At 44.9% G+C, this 16,083-nt stretch overlaps 1 protein-coding gene across 1 annotated transcript in view; it reads left to right on the plus strand.

The window, feature by feature from the left end:
• Rnmt (RNA guanine-7 methyltransferase) overlaps positions 1 to 16,083 on the plus strand; it is a 34,795-nt gene that overhangs the window by 1,343 nt on the left and 17,369 nt on the right. Inside the window, exons 2-7 of the mRNA XM_065448449.2 lie at positions 791 to 917; positions 1,859 to 1,990; positions 3,662 to 3,786; positions 5,820 to 6,001; positions 8,635 to 8,802; positions 9,202 to 9,319. Coding sequence (XP_065304521.2) covers positions 791 to 917; positions 1,859 to 1,990; positions 3,662 to 3,786; positions 5,820 to 6,001; positions 8,635 to 8,802; positions 9,202 to 9,319 — 852 coding nt within the window. The remainder of the gene's footprint in view (positions 1 to 790; positions 918 to 1,858; positions 1,991 to 3,661; positions 3,787 to 5,819; positions 6,002 to 8,634; positions 8,803 to 9,201; positions 9,320 to 16,083) is intronic.

Here is a 16,083-nt window from a genome sequence, read left to right on the forward strand (position 1 = left end):
TTTCAACAAGTGGACTTGTATTTTTCGAGGCCACATACACTTTCCTCGGTGCTGTATATATAGGTAGGGTTCTTGCATATACTGTGCCAAGGAAAGCATATGTCGCCTTGAAAAAGACAAGTCCACTTGTCAAAATGTTGGCTCCCGCTTTTACCCTGTCCTCGTTTTGCTCATCGTCTTAAATTTGCATCTCTCGCCTTCCTTGTACTAATAATGAAAGAAACACAACAGACATTGCTCAACGGTAGACTGCTAACCAACTCAATAAAACCAATTCAACTAAATGCATACCATGTTAAGCAAGTGGCGTTGCGACCTATGAAGTTTGTTCAGAGGGAAATGTGGCTAGCAGGCAGGCTATCAATGGTTGGCAACTGCGTCAGGATTCTCAGCTCAGTTTTGACGCGGTCCCAGCATTTGTCAGCTATTTGTACAGGAGGTGACAGATTCTCCGGCATGACAGTTGATTTCACAAGTGCTACCCACGTCTGTGCTCTGACAGGGTGACAGAAATCGTTCCCCCAATCGCCACCAAGCTCCCTTTCATGAGTAGTGTAGCTCACAGCTCTTTACATCTAGGTGTATGTTAGGATGGCATCAGCTTCACTAACATCTTCACATATAGATGAGAGGGCAGCAAGATGTTGGCCGAAATGAGTTTCATGACAAATTTGCCCTCTGCAGCATCCTGCTCAGTGCAATGTCCTTTGGCACCTCGCAATGGCTAAACTCTGTCTGCTCAAACAGCTGTGCTGTGGTTATCTGCTCTCAGAGTTCCTCTTGTCTCCAGGCGGGGCTGGCGCCTGTCGTCCAGAGCCACTACAACAGTATCGGCAACAATGGCCTGCAAGAGAGGGAACGCAGCCGTATACTGCACATGAGAAACTTCAACAACTGGACCAAGAGCATGTTAATACGTGAGTGCACCTTTTTTTTTTTCTTAGTGCAAGAATATGCGACAGCGTCATCTTTACTGCACTGTGTCATGAACACTGGAAAAAAATTTTCATGCATTTTTACATGCGTGCATATCCCACCGAGTGTTAAACAAGTGAGAGCAATTGTTGAATTGTGAGTTCAGCACATGTTGCTGTGCCTACCTTTCCTTCTCATCCTTTATTTGGAGCTTTTTTACCAGTTGGAACATAAATGTGAACCAACAAGCCCAAACTGCCGTATTGCTACTTTTATTAGCACTGCAAATGCTGCAATAATTTCTATCAATGTATATAATTACAGCTGCATCAACTTTTTGCACAGGGTAGGTCACAACCCTCTGTTATAATGTTCAACTTATTTACTGCCAGGTGCCAAGATTTGAAGGAGCGTTTGTGGTGTTCTTTGTTTCAACAAGCAAAGAGCAGCGCTCTCGGCCACGCTAGTCCAGCTTGAAAAGCTCCCACTCACAGAAAACGAAATTCTTGGACACTGGGCTACAGGGACATCAGTGCGAGTTACTACAAAGGCACTGCTGCATTCCCTAGGATACACTGGATTATGTGACAAATTGTGACTGTGCACTGTGGAGAATTGCATGTCTCAGTGGGACCTTGACATTGTTTATGACTATGTGGCGCCTCCACAGACAGTTCTTCATTGTTTGTTATTTCCTTAGTTTTCTCTCTTTCTTCTTCTCCTACCTCTTTTTCCTTTTCCTGGTACAGGGTACTAAAGCGGAGATATCCTCAGATTAACCTCCTCGTCTTTCCTTTGCTTTTATCTCTCTCTCTCTCTTTGTGGTGTCCTAAAGTTAGAATCAGTCACATGCACTTGCAGATAATTATTTGTGTGATTATGTAAACTGAATGCGATTCATGAAGATTTCTCTCTTAATAATTTTTCTCTAATGCCTTCACAGGCGAGTACATTGCCAAACGTAAAGAGGATAAGCCAGAAGACTCACCATTTCATGTGTTGGACCTTGGCGCTGGCAAAGGTGGAGACCTGCTCAAGTGGAAGAAAGGGGACATCTCGTACCTCATTTGTGCCGGTAATCATTCTCTTTTAAAATGAGATAAACACAACACAGAGGCAGCAAATGCTGCATTCTTGCAATTTTTGTTTACTCATTTTATGGCAGCCGAAGTCTCATGTTATTTAATGTGGACTACTTCGCAATCTGACACATGTGCAAGAGCTTTGCTCTCATAGCTTTCCCTTAAGCGCTGTGGGAAGTTTTCATTGCATACATACACAACTATGGTAATCTGAGGCGGTTTAGTCAGTACTCCCAGTCTCCCGTACAGCATTGGTTGGACGGCTCTTCAGAACTTAGCAGATGCACTCTTGGATGATACAGCATTAATTGAATGCACTTATTCAAGGCCTCGTCTGAGGAAACACAATTGAAACCCGAAATATTTCTCTGTAAAATTATTCAAGGAAGTATTTCATGTGCAAGTATTTCGTGAACTTGCACATTACAGCGAGTCTGACTCGGCACTTTGAGCCCTTTGCTCACAACAAGCAAATAAAAGGCTTGCCTTTGCAGTGAATAAAAATACCGTGCAATAACCCCATCTTTCACTTAGATTTATTCTATTCAGGCTCCGCTGAGCTTTTAATATGTCTCACAGATTGCCTAATGCTTACCGTGTGGCATGTATATATATATATGTATTATTTAATGTGTGGTCACCTTGTATGGGTCTATGTGTTTATTGGCTTGTTAACATGCGATTGTACCATTTTTACTTTGCGCCATATTGTTGTGTCGTGAAGTGCGTGGCTTCTCAACCATGTGGCGCTAAGCAAGCTAGCTAAGACTTACCTGGTTATGTCATGTGCTGACGTCACATGTACAAGTGGGCAGGGTACTTGAGCACAGCATGAAATAAAGGGAGAGAGTTCCGTTTCGTGCTCTTCACAAGTCGCTGCCTCAGCGGATTCGGTGCAGTTCGGCTGGCCGTGTATGTCTCTTCACTGGCAATGCCCCCTGCTTGTCAGCTCAACATTCTGGCGCCAAGGATGACCTCTTGCTACATTGCTGCATTCTGTTGTCTCTTGGAGCAGTCTCTTCACTGTTTGCTCCTTAAATTTTCTGTTTTGCCGTATGGCATGAAGTCCAACGTAACTTCGTTGACCTCACCCTTGCCAGTCATGCCAGCGTATGCACCTGCTACCATGCCACCAGCTTTTCTTGTTAAGCCTGGTCTGCCAATACTTTGGAACCTGTGGAAGCTCATTTTTCTCACATACCTAGAGGCTGTTGATGCAGGGACGTTTCTGACGAAGTGGCACGCGACTTTCGCAGAGCACGCCAACACAACACATACATATGTAACCGTATCAGTGTCTTCAGGCACTGTAATGGAGACATGCTTGCATGCATGCATTCCCCAGATTTAGGTGCAAGTTAGAGAGCCTTTGGTAGATAAATTTAGTCTGGAGTACTTTACTACACCGTCTCTCATAACTTCTGTGTTGCCTTGCGACATTAGACCCCACCAGTTGGTCATTTCACAAAGCGAGGCGTCATTTCCCCTAAACTTTTTATGCTGTAGTCATGGCATACAAACTCTTGCAACATTACCTTTCATGTTTGTGCATTTTGCTTGCCTTTATTATGCACAATCTATACTACACTTTTGTTCACACAGGGCTATCTAGACTGCATATTTTGTGCACACGTCACATTGTAAATGTGCAACATTCTTTGCAGACATAGCAGGGACATCACTGAAGCACGCAGAGGAACGTTTCCAGGAGCTCAGAGAGCGGCACCGGAGGCAACGGGAGCCTGGGCGCATATTTCAGGCTGAATTCATTGAAGCAGATTGCACCAGGGTGAGATGTTCTTGCTTTCATTTTTTCCATCTTTCTTCCTCCCCCTCTTTTCTATCTCTCTCTCTGCCAAAATGATAAAAGCATATAAGAAAACTTGCATTTTATGTGGTTGGGCCTGTGGCATGTTACATGATTTGAGAAGCAATCACGCAGATGTAGTGCTATCTATAGCATTGCCAAGTTCATTGAGTGCAACAGCTGTTAACATTGACTTTTGACACCAATTCATAAGCAGAACTACAGTAAAAGCTCGTTAATTTGAACTCGGTTAATTCAAAATCCTGGATAACTGAAGGTTTTCTGCGGTCCCGTATTTTTCAATGTAAATTTGACCGGATAATTTGAACCGGTGACCTAGGCCAACCCGGTTAATTTGAAGATTTGGGGTGCTATTTCATGCCATGTCGACGATATCTTCACATCGGCGGTATGAATTCAGCAAAGCCAGGTACGCTTTCACGTCCACTCCTTTCCTGCAACTTACAGCGTCACCTGTGGTGGGATGACACTATCATGAAAAGCACTGGCAGCAGGCAACGAATGCTTCGTCTGCCTCTCACTTGAAAGAGTCACCGAAATTCAAGATTATGCAACCTGCAGTAGTAAATACGTGATAAGACAGCGCACATGGTGCCATGCAATCTTGACGCACTCACTCTTTCCACACATGGCAGATTACCTCAAAAAAAGGGTGCGCAGTCTGCATACATGCTCAGCTGCGCTGGCAGCCTCATTAGCAAAGGAGAAGCGCATCATCCTGCCCCCCACTCCCCTCCTCACGTGCGCCTAATTGCGTTACCGTGAGCTCATGCGTGAAGATGGCACTCGTCGAGGCGCCATTCTTCTCAGCTCACCCTCGCACACTTTCTCTCGCACCCAAAGCATACAGCGTGCGTGGAGCAATAGGATTTCATTGCACTTGGGCTGCTTTATACAAAACATGATGCTGCTCTGCTTCGGTGATCACTTTTGGTCGCGCAGCACGTGACTTGAGAAGTGGGTTCGCAACAGCCACTTGTAATTCAACAATTCTGCGGCTGCAGAAGTTTCCATTTGTTGTCTCGGTATTTCATTGCGACGGCAGTGAAAGTTCGCTATATTGAAATCGTGTGTAAACTTACTTCATTGTGTTGAGGTTCTAAATATGTGTGTTCTATGAACAAGAAGTCATGAAAAGGGAAATATTCCATTATATCAAGAATTTTGTTATATCGAGGTTTAACTGTATATCGTCAAAGGGCTTAAAGCATACATAGTAACAAACAAAAACAGCAAGGCAACCGTGACAACTTATCAAGTTCTTGTCAACAACTATGTAGTCGGGGGGAAATATGATCTTGTTGCAAAATTTGAGCACGAAGTATCAGTGAGCGCAGTACTTTCTTGCAGCTGTATAGTACAGTGGACTCTTTTTAAAGAGAACCTCAAGGGACCGGGAAAATTGGTTCCGTATATCAAGAGTTCTGAGAGACAAAGTTAAATACAACTGCATCAATACAAAACCAACCAACCATGAGGATGGTGTTCAGTATAAGCGGCAGTTCTGTTTAAGCTATTTCCGTTTATTAAGATTCCACTGTATACCAATGAAGAGAGAAAAAAAAAATACATGCAGATCATTGTTTTTTAAGAAAAAAAAAATACATGACACAGTGAAATCACATGTGATAAAACATTTTTGAACAGTTTCTCGATTTGACGATTACCTGCTAGCTCAGGACACGATTAGCAAGCCCATGTATATACATGTCAGTTGTGTCAGCTTTCACCAGAATGAACTGTGGCCAAATTCACAAAGCCTTTTGTTCGTAAGAGCTTGCCATTGGCCAGCCTCCTTCACCAGTATAATATGTCCGACATCAAGATTGACTGACACGTGCTCTTACGAACAGACTTGGTGTAAGAACTTTTCTTTGTAAATACAGGCCGAGTTTCTTGAGATACCCTTGCCTATGTTTAAGTGAAGTTTTACTGCAGTGAAGGCTATTGCGGTACTCACGCACAACATACTGATGCTGACTTCCTGGCTGCAGGTGCGGTTAAAGGACCGGTACAAGCACAAGGACATGACACTGGACTTGGTGAGCTGCCAGTTCACGTTCCACTACAGCTTTGAGAGTCTGCCGCAAGCCCAGTGCATGCTTCGCAACGCTGCTGAGTGCCTTGTCCCTGGTGGATACTTCATCGGCACCACGCCTGATGCCAATGACCTTGTGTGAGTCTGCATCTCGGTTCCACCATTAAGTAAACCTGCGACTTCCAGGCATTCTTGGTGTTTTCGCCCATTTTTGTGCCAAAGTTTTTTTTTTTAGTGCATCAAATCCAATTTTTAAGTGAGACATTAGCAAGGCTTTAGGCTGAAATTGTAGTTATTGGTGATATGTTGCTGCACATCTGTACAAGGTGTGCTGATCTGATTATTCAAGCAATAATAATAATAATGGTGATGAATAATTTGACCTTTTCGTCGCTGTCATTGTCACTCGAATGTGGCTTGTTGTCCATGTCAGAGTTCACTAGAACCTCCTGAATTTACGCACTATTAAAAAAGGCCTTATGGCCTTCCTGCTCTGGTTTGCCATGTTGGAAAATGAGCTGTGAGCTGTGAAATGTTTTGTTGTTAAAGATGGTTTTACATTCAATTCCAAAGTAGCCAAAGACTCAACTTGGCAAGTCTCAAGAATGTTTACTAATGAAGAGAAAATGAGACAGCAACCCAATTGTACCTAAGTAGTTGCTACAGAGGAAACGAATTAGCAAGCCAATTAGCAAACGTCAAGAACATTTACTGTGCCAAAACTGTCTAAATACAACGAAATACTTCGACATTCATGATATCACACTGACATACTGGCATTTTGGCGATAAGTTCAGTAACTGGAACTTTGACCTTTGTTTCTCTTCTAATATTCAACCTCTAACTGTTAAGTCAATAAAAGTAAAGTTTGGAAAGCATACCTGATCACTCTAAACAGATTTAATGTTCCTCTTTTGTGTTGCTTTAAGCCACGTGATGCTTAGATAATGCTTAACTTTACCGCAGCACCAAGGTAATTGTAGTGACAAGTCATAGAAATGAGGCATAACTCCTTCAGACTTCAGAAGTTTCACCACACATTCTTGCATCTTCACCGCTGTTGAAGACATACAAGTACAAAATGGATTAGGAATATCGAATTATTCTGAAAAAGGTTTCACTGCATGTACAAATATGGGCTTGACACCTCTGCTCTTAGTATTATGTACTCAAGGGGAAGGAATTCCACACGAATTGTGCTAGGAATGCAATAAGCCAATCTAGAAATTTACCTAGTGCAAATCATTACTGTCAAAAACATGGAACAGAAGGAGAGTGCCAGCTGTATGACGACGCATACTGTAGTGTAACAGTAAACACGCAGACCTATGTATATATGTAACTGCTTCTGTTAACATACTTGGCACATATAATGAAATTGTATAGCCCAGGTCCAATCCAAAGTGCTTTAACCCCTCAAGGGTAAATTGCTCGAGGGTAACTGCTCGGAGATAAGCAAGTCGGGTTGCGCGCACCGGCGCACGGAAACACAATCTCAGATTTCTTTTTGAGGACCTTACATTAAAGATGGCAGCACGCCTCAGCAACCAGTGGTGTCTAATACGCCTGGATTAGCAAACATAAAATTGACGTCATACATGTACGTCAAAAACCATGCAGGACGGATTACCGGCTGCGTGTGCTGCGAAAACCCTCAAAGCCTTAAGACCTATGCAATGCATTTAAAAAATTAGTATTTTTGTTAGTGATTTCGTAATTCAGGCATTTTGGGGTGGCGAAGTAGTGTGCATACAGTGCCTGAAAGGGATGAAAACATTACAAAAGCCAAGCTGGGTGAACAGCTGTCACTTTGATGGTCCCTTTATAGCTGTGTCATTTTCTGCTCGTTCTGTCACCTTTGGCTTTTAGAGGGTCTGACTACTAGCCAGACTCATAGCATTGGAATCCAGGAGCAGCCTTGAGTAGTTACCTTTTTGTAATGCTCTAACCTCATAATTTCAAATTTTGCATTTAACCTAAGCTGACTCAACCTAACCTATTCTAGCCTAATACCTGTTTCACATGGGTGAGCTTAATTGTCTAAGACCTCAAATTTCTCTATGCCATAGCGACCTAAATCTGGTTACGCTGGTTATCTGGTTACGCATAAAGGTGGTTACGTGTGCAATTTTGATGGAATCGAACACCATGATGATGATTGATACAATTTATGCAGCAAGTTTCTCTCCAATCGTATCGTCAAAAAAGAATATTTTGCAAATAAAAGCACTAGAAATGCCACTGAAACCATTATTAGGCATGTATTATGTAAAATACCTTTAGTTGACCTCAGAATTGTGTCATATGAGTGCATTCATCTATGTGCGTGAGCCATGACACCTGAAATTGTGAGTTGTTGTGTATATATATATATATACATATAGTCATGCTGTTGCAGTCTCTGTCTTTGGGATCTTCACCTGCGATCTGCAATCCACTGTCTATTGAAAGAATAATGAACTAGAACTGAAACTACACTACAGCAAAAGTTCTGTTAAGCTTTAACACTATTAAGTATGTATCTTTGGTGTGGCGTGCATGGCATTATATTTTAAGGAATTAAGTAATTGAGGTCATTTTTTTGTACCCCTGTGGCACAGGTATAACCTAACCTAAACCGTGTCATATTTGTATTCCTGTCACACTGGCCAGAAAGTGATGGTGATCTTTCAGTCCTAACTCTCTTGTCGTTATAATTGTCACTAACTAGTTTTACATTGTGCTATTTTTGTGCATCATGCAATTCGTTCACTCTTTCCCTCTTATTTCAGCCGCCGTGTGCGAGAAGCACCGGACCTCAAGTTTGGAAATGATGTATTTCACATTGAATTCCACGGATCCAAAGACGCGCTGCCCCTGTTTGGAGCGCAGTACAATTTTCACTTGGAAGGTGTGGTGGACTGCCCTGAGTTTCTCGTAAACTTTGACGTCCTCGAAGAGTAAGTGATGCTGTCATGTCACAGCCCCGTGTGCATTTGGGTTGACTGAGAAAGGGATGCACATCTGTTTATTCGCTTGTTTTCAACTGTGTTAACAGCAAATGGGCTGAATTGCTTACATTGCTACCGGAGAGGTTGTAAGGTAATGTTGAGGAAGACGGAGAACCGTCAGGAAGTGGAGCCGGAACGAGCAGATTTCTCATCACAGATGTTTATATATGTAAGAATATTTATGTAGTGAAACTTTCATGCTGCCAGCACTTTACATCAAAGAATCTCAAAAAATTGTCATTGTTGGAAATTTAGGGCCTTCAATGCGGCCTTCGTTATCTATACTGTTCGGTGTAGTGTATCCATGTGTGGCATTTCATTATTCTCCTCTTATTTTTTTCCCACCAGGATGGCAAAGGAGTTCGGCCTGAAACTAGTGTATAAGAAGCGCTTTGAAGATTTTTTTGACCAGTTCAAAGACGACCCTGAGGGGAAAATTCTTCTGCGCAAGATGCAGGCCTTGGAGGTAGTTTACCCATTCTGATCTCTCTCTCTGGAGGAGCTTGATAAATTGATTGACTGATTTTAACATCAGAAGCCGATGCTATGACCTTGAGAGATGCCATATTGTATGGTTCTGTATTAGCTTTGATTACTTCTGAGTGGGACCCAACGCTGAGTATGTGAGTGTTGTTGCATTCTATTTGTGGTTGCATTTCTTGCAGCTTATTGAAGATTACACTTTTCATCTGCCCCATTCCCCTGCCCTCTATTAAACCGAAGTTTTCTTTGCGAACTCCTTCAGACTTTCCTGACCAATTAGGTGCTGCTGTCTTGCCAGATAGATCGCGAGCTAAGAAAAAATTAATTACGTGCCTGATGGTGGTGATTAAACCTTCGACCTCTGGTACAGCCGCCCAGCACCCTAACCATTCAACCACAACCACATGTATACTTCTATCAGCACAGGTGGACGAGAGCAAATGCGCGTGCGCCAATTTCCCTCACACACACACACACACACACAAAAAAAAAAAAAACGCAGGAATGAAACGGGCATATTTATAGCTTTTTATTAATCACTTCACAAAAACTTCACATAGATTCCAAGATGTGCATTGGATCTGCATAATTTTTAAATATAAGTATTGCATTTTTCACGGGAGCAGGTGCACCTGGTAATTAATGACAGTGCTTAGTGAGACCGCACGGGTGTGTGTGAAGTTAGTGGATGTGAAAGTCGTATTCTCGTCTCTGTCTTTGGGCAGCTACTCAAACTCGCCTTACTGCGGGCTTTGCTTGTGGTAATGCACGCTCGGTCGCAACATGCTTGATTGGTAGGTTTGCAGATTTCCTGTTCTAGCGCAGCCGAGGCAGTGCTTGGCTGTCAGCGCGGCTGAGCGCACGCGCAGCTGGCACGCTCTTTTTGAGATGTAGTGTGCCGTGTATGCAAAGAATAGACGTTCCGAGATTCAACTGAATTGAATTCTGGAGTTTTACGTGCCAAGACCACGATTTGATTAGGAGGCACGCTGTAGTGGGGTACTCCAGATTAGTTTTGAACACCAGAAGATATTAAACATGCCTCCAGCGCACGGCACACAGGCGTTTTTGCATTTCTCCCCCATCAAAATGCGGCCACTACGGCTGGCATTCGATCCCGCAACCTCGTCCTTAGCAGTGCAACATCATAGCCGCCAAGCCACTGGGGCGGGTACTTTCTGAAATGGTGTGGCATCACGTATGCTGCTTGCAACACGTTTGGTATTGGAGGTTGCGCAATCTTGAGTTTTGGAGAGGCGTTGAAGCCGACAGGCAAGTAAAGCATTCGCTTCCCGCGGCTGGCGTTTTGCATGATGGCATCGGGTGAGCCGCGGGGGTGAGGTAAATGTGAAAGCAAGGCAGGCATTGCTTTGTACTGCCAATGTGAAGATATTGTTGACTGCCAATGTGAAGATATTGTCGACAAGGCATAAAACCGTATCCTTCGTCGCCAACCCAAATTCAACAAAAGGACTTTCCTTCTTTTTTTTTTCCCTTGTTCAAATTTACTTTTTTCGATTGCCCAATAATTTGGAAAGTTGTGCGGCTGCGGCCCCTTCTGTACAAGAAAAATGTACAAGTGGCTGTTGTACTTATTTGCACAAAAGGTCGACCTGAAATGTGATGAAACTTCAATACCACAAAGCTGATTGCCAATTTTACCAACTTCACTATATCGATGTTTAACTATGGACAGTCGAACCCATTATAACAATACCGATTTTAACAATATATCGGTTGTAACAATGAGAAGGTGCTGTACCATCAACTGTTGTATGTTTTCCATGGTGAAATAACCCGCTTACTACAATGCGCCGATGCCGCATTATCGGTTGTAACGATGAAGTGTGGCTGCTAAGTGTCTGCGCCGAAAGGTACTGAAATACGAAATCCTTGAAAAAGAAAAAAAAAAGAAGAAAACAAGACATTCAAGTTGTTGCACAATGGCCCATTGCTTCAACAGTCGCCGCACGCTCATTTTCCAGCCTTCTCTGCGTGCTTCCCTCCTGTCACCTTTCCACCCCTCCGAAGACGAATGGGCCGCGCCCATAGCTCTACGCCATGCCACCCTTTGAAACACGAATGGACCTCGCCAACTGCGCTGCTCACATGTTGCTCACTGGCTCCTCATTCAGCACAGTTCTGCAAACAGCTTAATTTAATCCCTCGCATTTGTCTTTGCTGATTGTATCAAAATTGTTTCTGGTGACGTGGTTTCTCAGCCTCATTTAACTCGCCGCGAAACGGAAGATGGCTGATCCTCCTGCTGATCATCGGCAATGCTCGACGTTGCCAGTGAAAAAGCGCAAAACTATAGACCTTTTCATCGGGCGAGGAGGAAAGGGCACGCCGTTAGCCTTTCCTCCTCTCTGGCTTGGGCGATCCGGCATGGCGCTGCTTGAAAGTATTGCTGTCGCGTGCTGCGGAACGATTTTGAGATGTTTTAGATCTTAATGTCCGTTCATATAAGGTCGTCAGGGAAGCCTATAGGTAACTACAGTACGCGGAAATATCTCTTGGGGGCGTAAACATGTGACGCGCGTTATCAGCTGCGGTTGTGTATGTGTTATGAACTGTGTTTCGTATATCGGTTTTAATTCAGCGAAGAGAACCGGTGTCTGTATTACCAGCATGGAATGGTCAATCAGCTTACTATCTGATCGCTTGTCGTAGGGACTGAAATATAAAACGTAAGAGCGCATGCTCGTGTACGGGCAACCTAAGGCAACTACGAAACATATAAGCGGCAGGCGCTATCAAATATTTGTGATACACCAGCATCATTCTCCCGCATTTCAAGTCTAGTAGGCTTGAAACCACTACTATATGTCTACGCTAGCCTTCCTGCATGAGGCTGATGGCGCTGCTCAACACAGCGATCAGTGCGGTTGGTGAACCAGCATGATACACATATAAACTATGTGCTTCGGCATTGCCTATTTGTCCTGTAAAGCCATAATATATGAAAGGGATCACATAAAGAGAATGCGATGGCTATTCTTCAGGACAAAATTTCCGTAATACGTGTGAGTGCGTCCTAGAGAACGGAATGAACACTACCAAAAAAAGAAAATTCGGTTATCATCCTTTTTCCTGAATAAGAAAGAGAACACAGGCCTAACGCCGCAATACGACCTCGCATAGTCACGCCGCACAATGTTTATAGATCTATAAATTGATGCAGTATGCTTGGACCGTGTGCTATATAGAACAAATATGTCTGTAATTCAGTACCTATCACTGCTTAGGACACTCACGCAGTTCGTAAACGGTCGCTTTGCTGCACAATCTTAACTCACACTGTAAGGTATGTTATTATTACTAGCCAAAACTATATTATTCATGGGTGGAAACCTTATCCACTGAACCAAGTTTGGAACGCCATGTAATCTGCAGCTAACAGTTTGAACACTTGTCAGAGTGTAACAGCACCGCTCCTATTGTAGCAGAACGGTAGCCACACTGTTGCAATCGTCGCGTATGTTTCATGGCTCCCAAACCGCAGCTTAGAACCAAGGATGAATACTGCTATAAAGTGAGATTAGTGAATGGAACATTCAGGAATATACAATTTATCTCCGAGGCAGATTGTAGGCTCAAATATGCACGCACACATCGCGCTGCGTGCTTTGTCCGACGCAACGCCAGCAAAAAACTCTGGCCATGCTGACTTAAACCACTTCAACACGTCTCATAGAACCGTTTACCATGTAGAAGACGCACGTCATACTAAATAGACCGTACGAACGCGAAAGCAAACGCCAGAAACTACTGTCGAGCGTATACTTGCCGTGCAAGACGGAGCGCTCGCCCAAGCCAGCATGCCAACTGCCCGTAGATAGCGCCACTGCGTAGCAATATCGTGGCACCCATGAAAATACTACGGTGTATAGATTTGGAAACTAAGTGCTTCTAACTGATGAGGCGATCGTCGCGAACATGCTTGCATTGGATAGCAACGGCAGCAATAACACGGCAGGGCAGGCTGCCTCAACGTTGTCCTCACAGGAGGCCCGGCAGATGATTCAGTCCCTCAGGGGAACCTTCTACTGCGCTACATGGAGCACCTGGATGCTTTGAAAAAAGATGTCGGCAAGCTTTGCGTAAAGCATGCAAGGCTGACGGACATAGAGCTGTCTCGTGCAAGCCAGTGAGAAGTACGTGGCGAGATGCTTGTGGCGATCTCGCGTCAGTGTTTTTTCTGGATTTCTAAAGCTGACAGGCTGCTGCGGCAGCCTTCTCGCAATTTTTAAAAGGCCCCTTTTGTGGCCACCAAAGCAATGCCTCGGCGGTGCTCGCATATCGCCTGCTATCCGTGACCCCTCGTTGCAGTTGTTATAGCCGTGCCATTCTTTAACGCCGACAGCCGCGGCTTGTTACACGCAATTGAAGCGCCCAGGAAGAAGTTAAACAAGTCAACACGATCAGGAGTCAGACGAAGAAAGGTGGTGGGCAGGGGCACCGGGGGCCTCCCCTCCATTCTAGTTTTCTTGCATCAGCTTTGCCATCCCCCTATTTTGATTCTTTCATGCCACCCAGTTATAACAATTATCAGCTATGATAATCGAATTTTCATGGCACTTGAATATTGTTATATGTGGGTTCGACTTTATAGCACATGATTGGCAGAGGGATGTCATATTCACAAGTGAACATGAATGGTCTATTACATTTTTTTACCTTGCTCTTTCAAGCTTCGAACATGTGGCATCGTTCAACGTTTTCCATGCCTCTCATAAGCAAAATGCTGTTTGTGTCTTGTGATGGCTGTCTATTGTGTGCTGGTCTGCCACTCAGCTCACCTAGCCTCAGAGTCTTGTAACACACCTGAGCAACAAATAGCTGTTGAAGCAAGCAATGCAAGGAGGGTGCAGCGTTTACACAAGTGTCAAATCAAATGAGTTACTTCATTTATTCCAAAGGACAGTATGGAAATGGATGCCATGGCAAGAAGTAAGCAGCCTAAATAGGCTTTGGTAACAGTGATGAGGCTATTGTTGCAACATGTAGGGATTAACATCGAAATAGTACCTAGGAATGTAGTACAAAAGCATAACAAAAACAATAAGAAAGGGTACAGTGTATTACAAAGTATTGCGTTAATTATACAATAGTGAACACAGGGAATGATATTGTCAAGGCATTTAAGCATGACTGACTAACATAAAATTGTAATATCTAGACCAAAAGCTCGGAATACTCAGAATTAATATCGGTACTCGAAATGCATCGAAATTAATCAGTAGAATTGTTCATTGTGATGGAAACAATCTTGCTGTTTCCGTTGGGGCCAGGGTCCTTTTAATAACGACACTGCAGACGGGAGCTTTTTTCATGCAACACATACTTTATACAGACACGCTAACACGATACAGACAATTTACATACACGCGGACTTAAATGAGGAAGTCGTTTGTCCTTCTATATAAGGATGTGCCTAGCACTCGTGTATCACGACTAGCCTGTGTGCGTTGTCATTGCTGTGACCATGACGGTTGTCGGTTGTGGGGATCGCACGCGCATCCCGATATCTCCGGAGCGGCCACGCGGTTATCACGCGATAATCACGTGCTCGCTCCCGGAGGGTAGCGAGGAGAGGGCACCTTCGCCACTCCCGCTGCTCTTCGCGCCTGGCCGCGACGCTGCAGCCAAGGCACCCCGTTCCCTCCTTTCCCTTTCTTGGAACCGGGGAGACTCCTCTCCGCCGCTCGGGAGAAGCGCTATTCCCCCGACGGATCTTTGTCTCACGGTGGAAGAGCTAGTGAACGGCCGCATCTCAAATCCGCCGCTGAGACCGCCGCACGCCGTCCCCCCTGTTGCGCCCGGCCTTTGTGTGCGACTCACCGCCCCAGGGCCCGAGCGCGGAACCACTTTGGGTGAGCTGAACTCTTATCAGCCTCTTTTGTGGCTCCCACATTGTGCGGTTTGTTTCACCCCAGACGTGCGGAATTCTCCGCCGCTGCGGTTGTGTTTTGTGCTGTATTTGTATGTGTTGTGGCTGTTGTTGTCTGTTGGAATCCTTGTACTCTAAGGTGAATAAACACCTTAGGTCGAGACTCCCTGTCCCCACTGGCCTGAACCCGCCGTGGTCGCAACTCACTGCGAACCGCGGGTTAGGGGTCACAGCTCTGACTGCTAGGGCTGCTGCGAAAGTGCTAGGGAGCGACTGCCGCTCCGCCGGCGCTGTGCGATCCAGAGAAGGGTCAGGTGCGCACGCGCGAGCCTGAGTAATACCCCTATATTTGGCGCCCAACGTGGGGCCAGAGGTGTGACAGGTTGAGTCTGTTTGTGTGAGTGTCTACCACTGCACGAACGAACCATGGCAGCATACGGGGCTGATTTACAGCCGTTGTATACGCTGTCGCAGGTTGCTACCAACAGGCAACAATTCGAAGCGGCGGTAACTGCTACCGCTCAGTCATGCCCTGCGGCGAACACTAGCCCTGGGAATTTGATAAGCTTCGAAGAGGGTAGCGCGACACATGAGGCGCTCTCTCCGGCAGGATGTACCCTTGAAGGCGGGAGGCACATTACGCCGAACCCTTCGCCAGTGTTTGCGGAGAGCATGGAGCCACTGCGGCATACTTGCTCGACGCGTTCTGCTCCTGTGCCAGGCATTACTGGCCAGAGCGAGCCTCAACAGGCGCTGTTGCAGGATGCGATGCGCTTGATTGAGAGGTTGACAGGTGCCGTGCAGAACACTCTGCTGACATCTGCCGCCGCTGCTAGACCGAGAGTGAGGGTGGA

The sequence above is a fragment of the Dermacentor albipictus genome, chromosome 4 (genome assembly GCF_038994185.2).
Source record: "Dermacentor albipictus isolate Rhodes 1998 colony chromosome 4, USDA_Dalb.pri_finalv2, whole genome shotgun sequence".
Lineage (NCBI taxonomy): Eukaryota > Metazoa > Arthropoda > Arachnida > Ixodida > Ixodidae > Dermacentor > Dermacentor albipictus.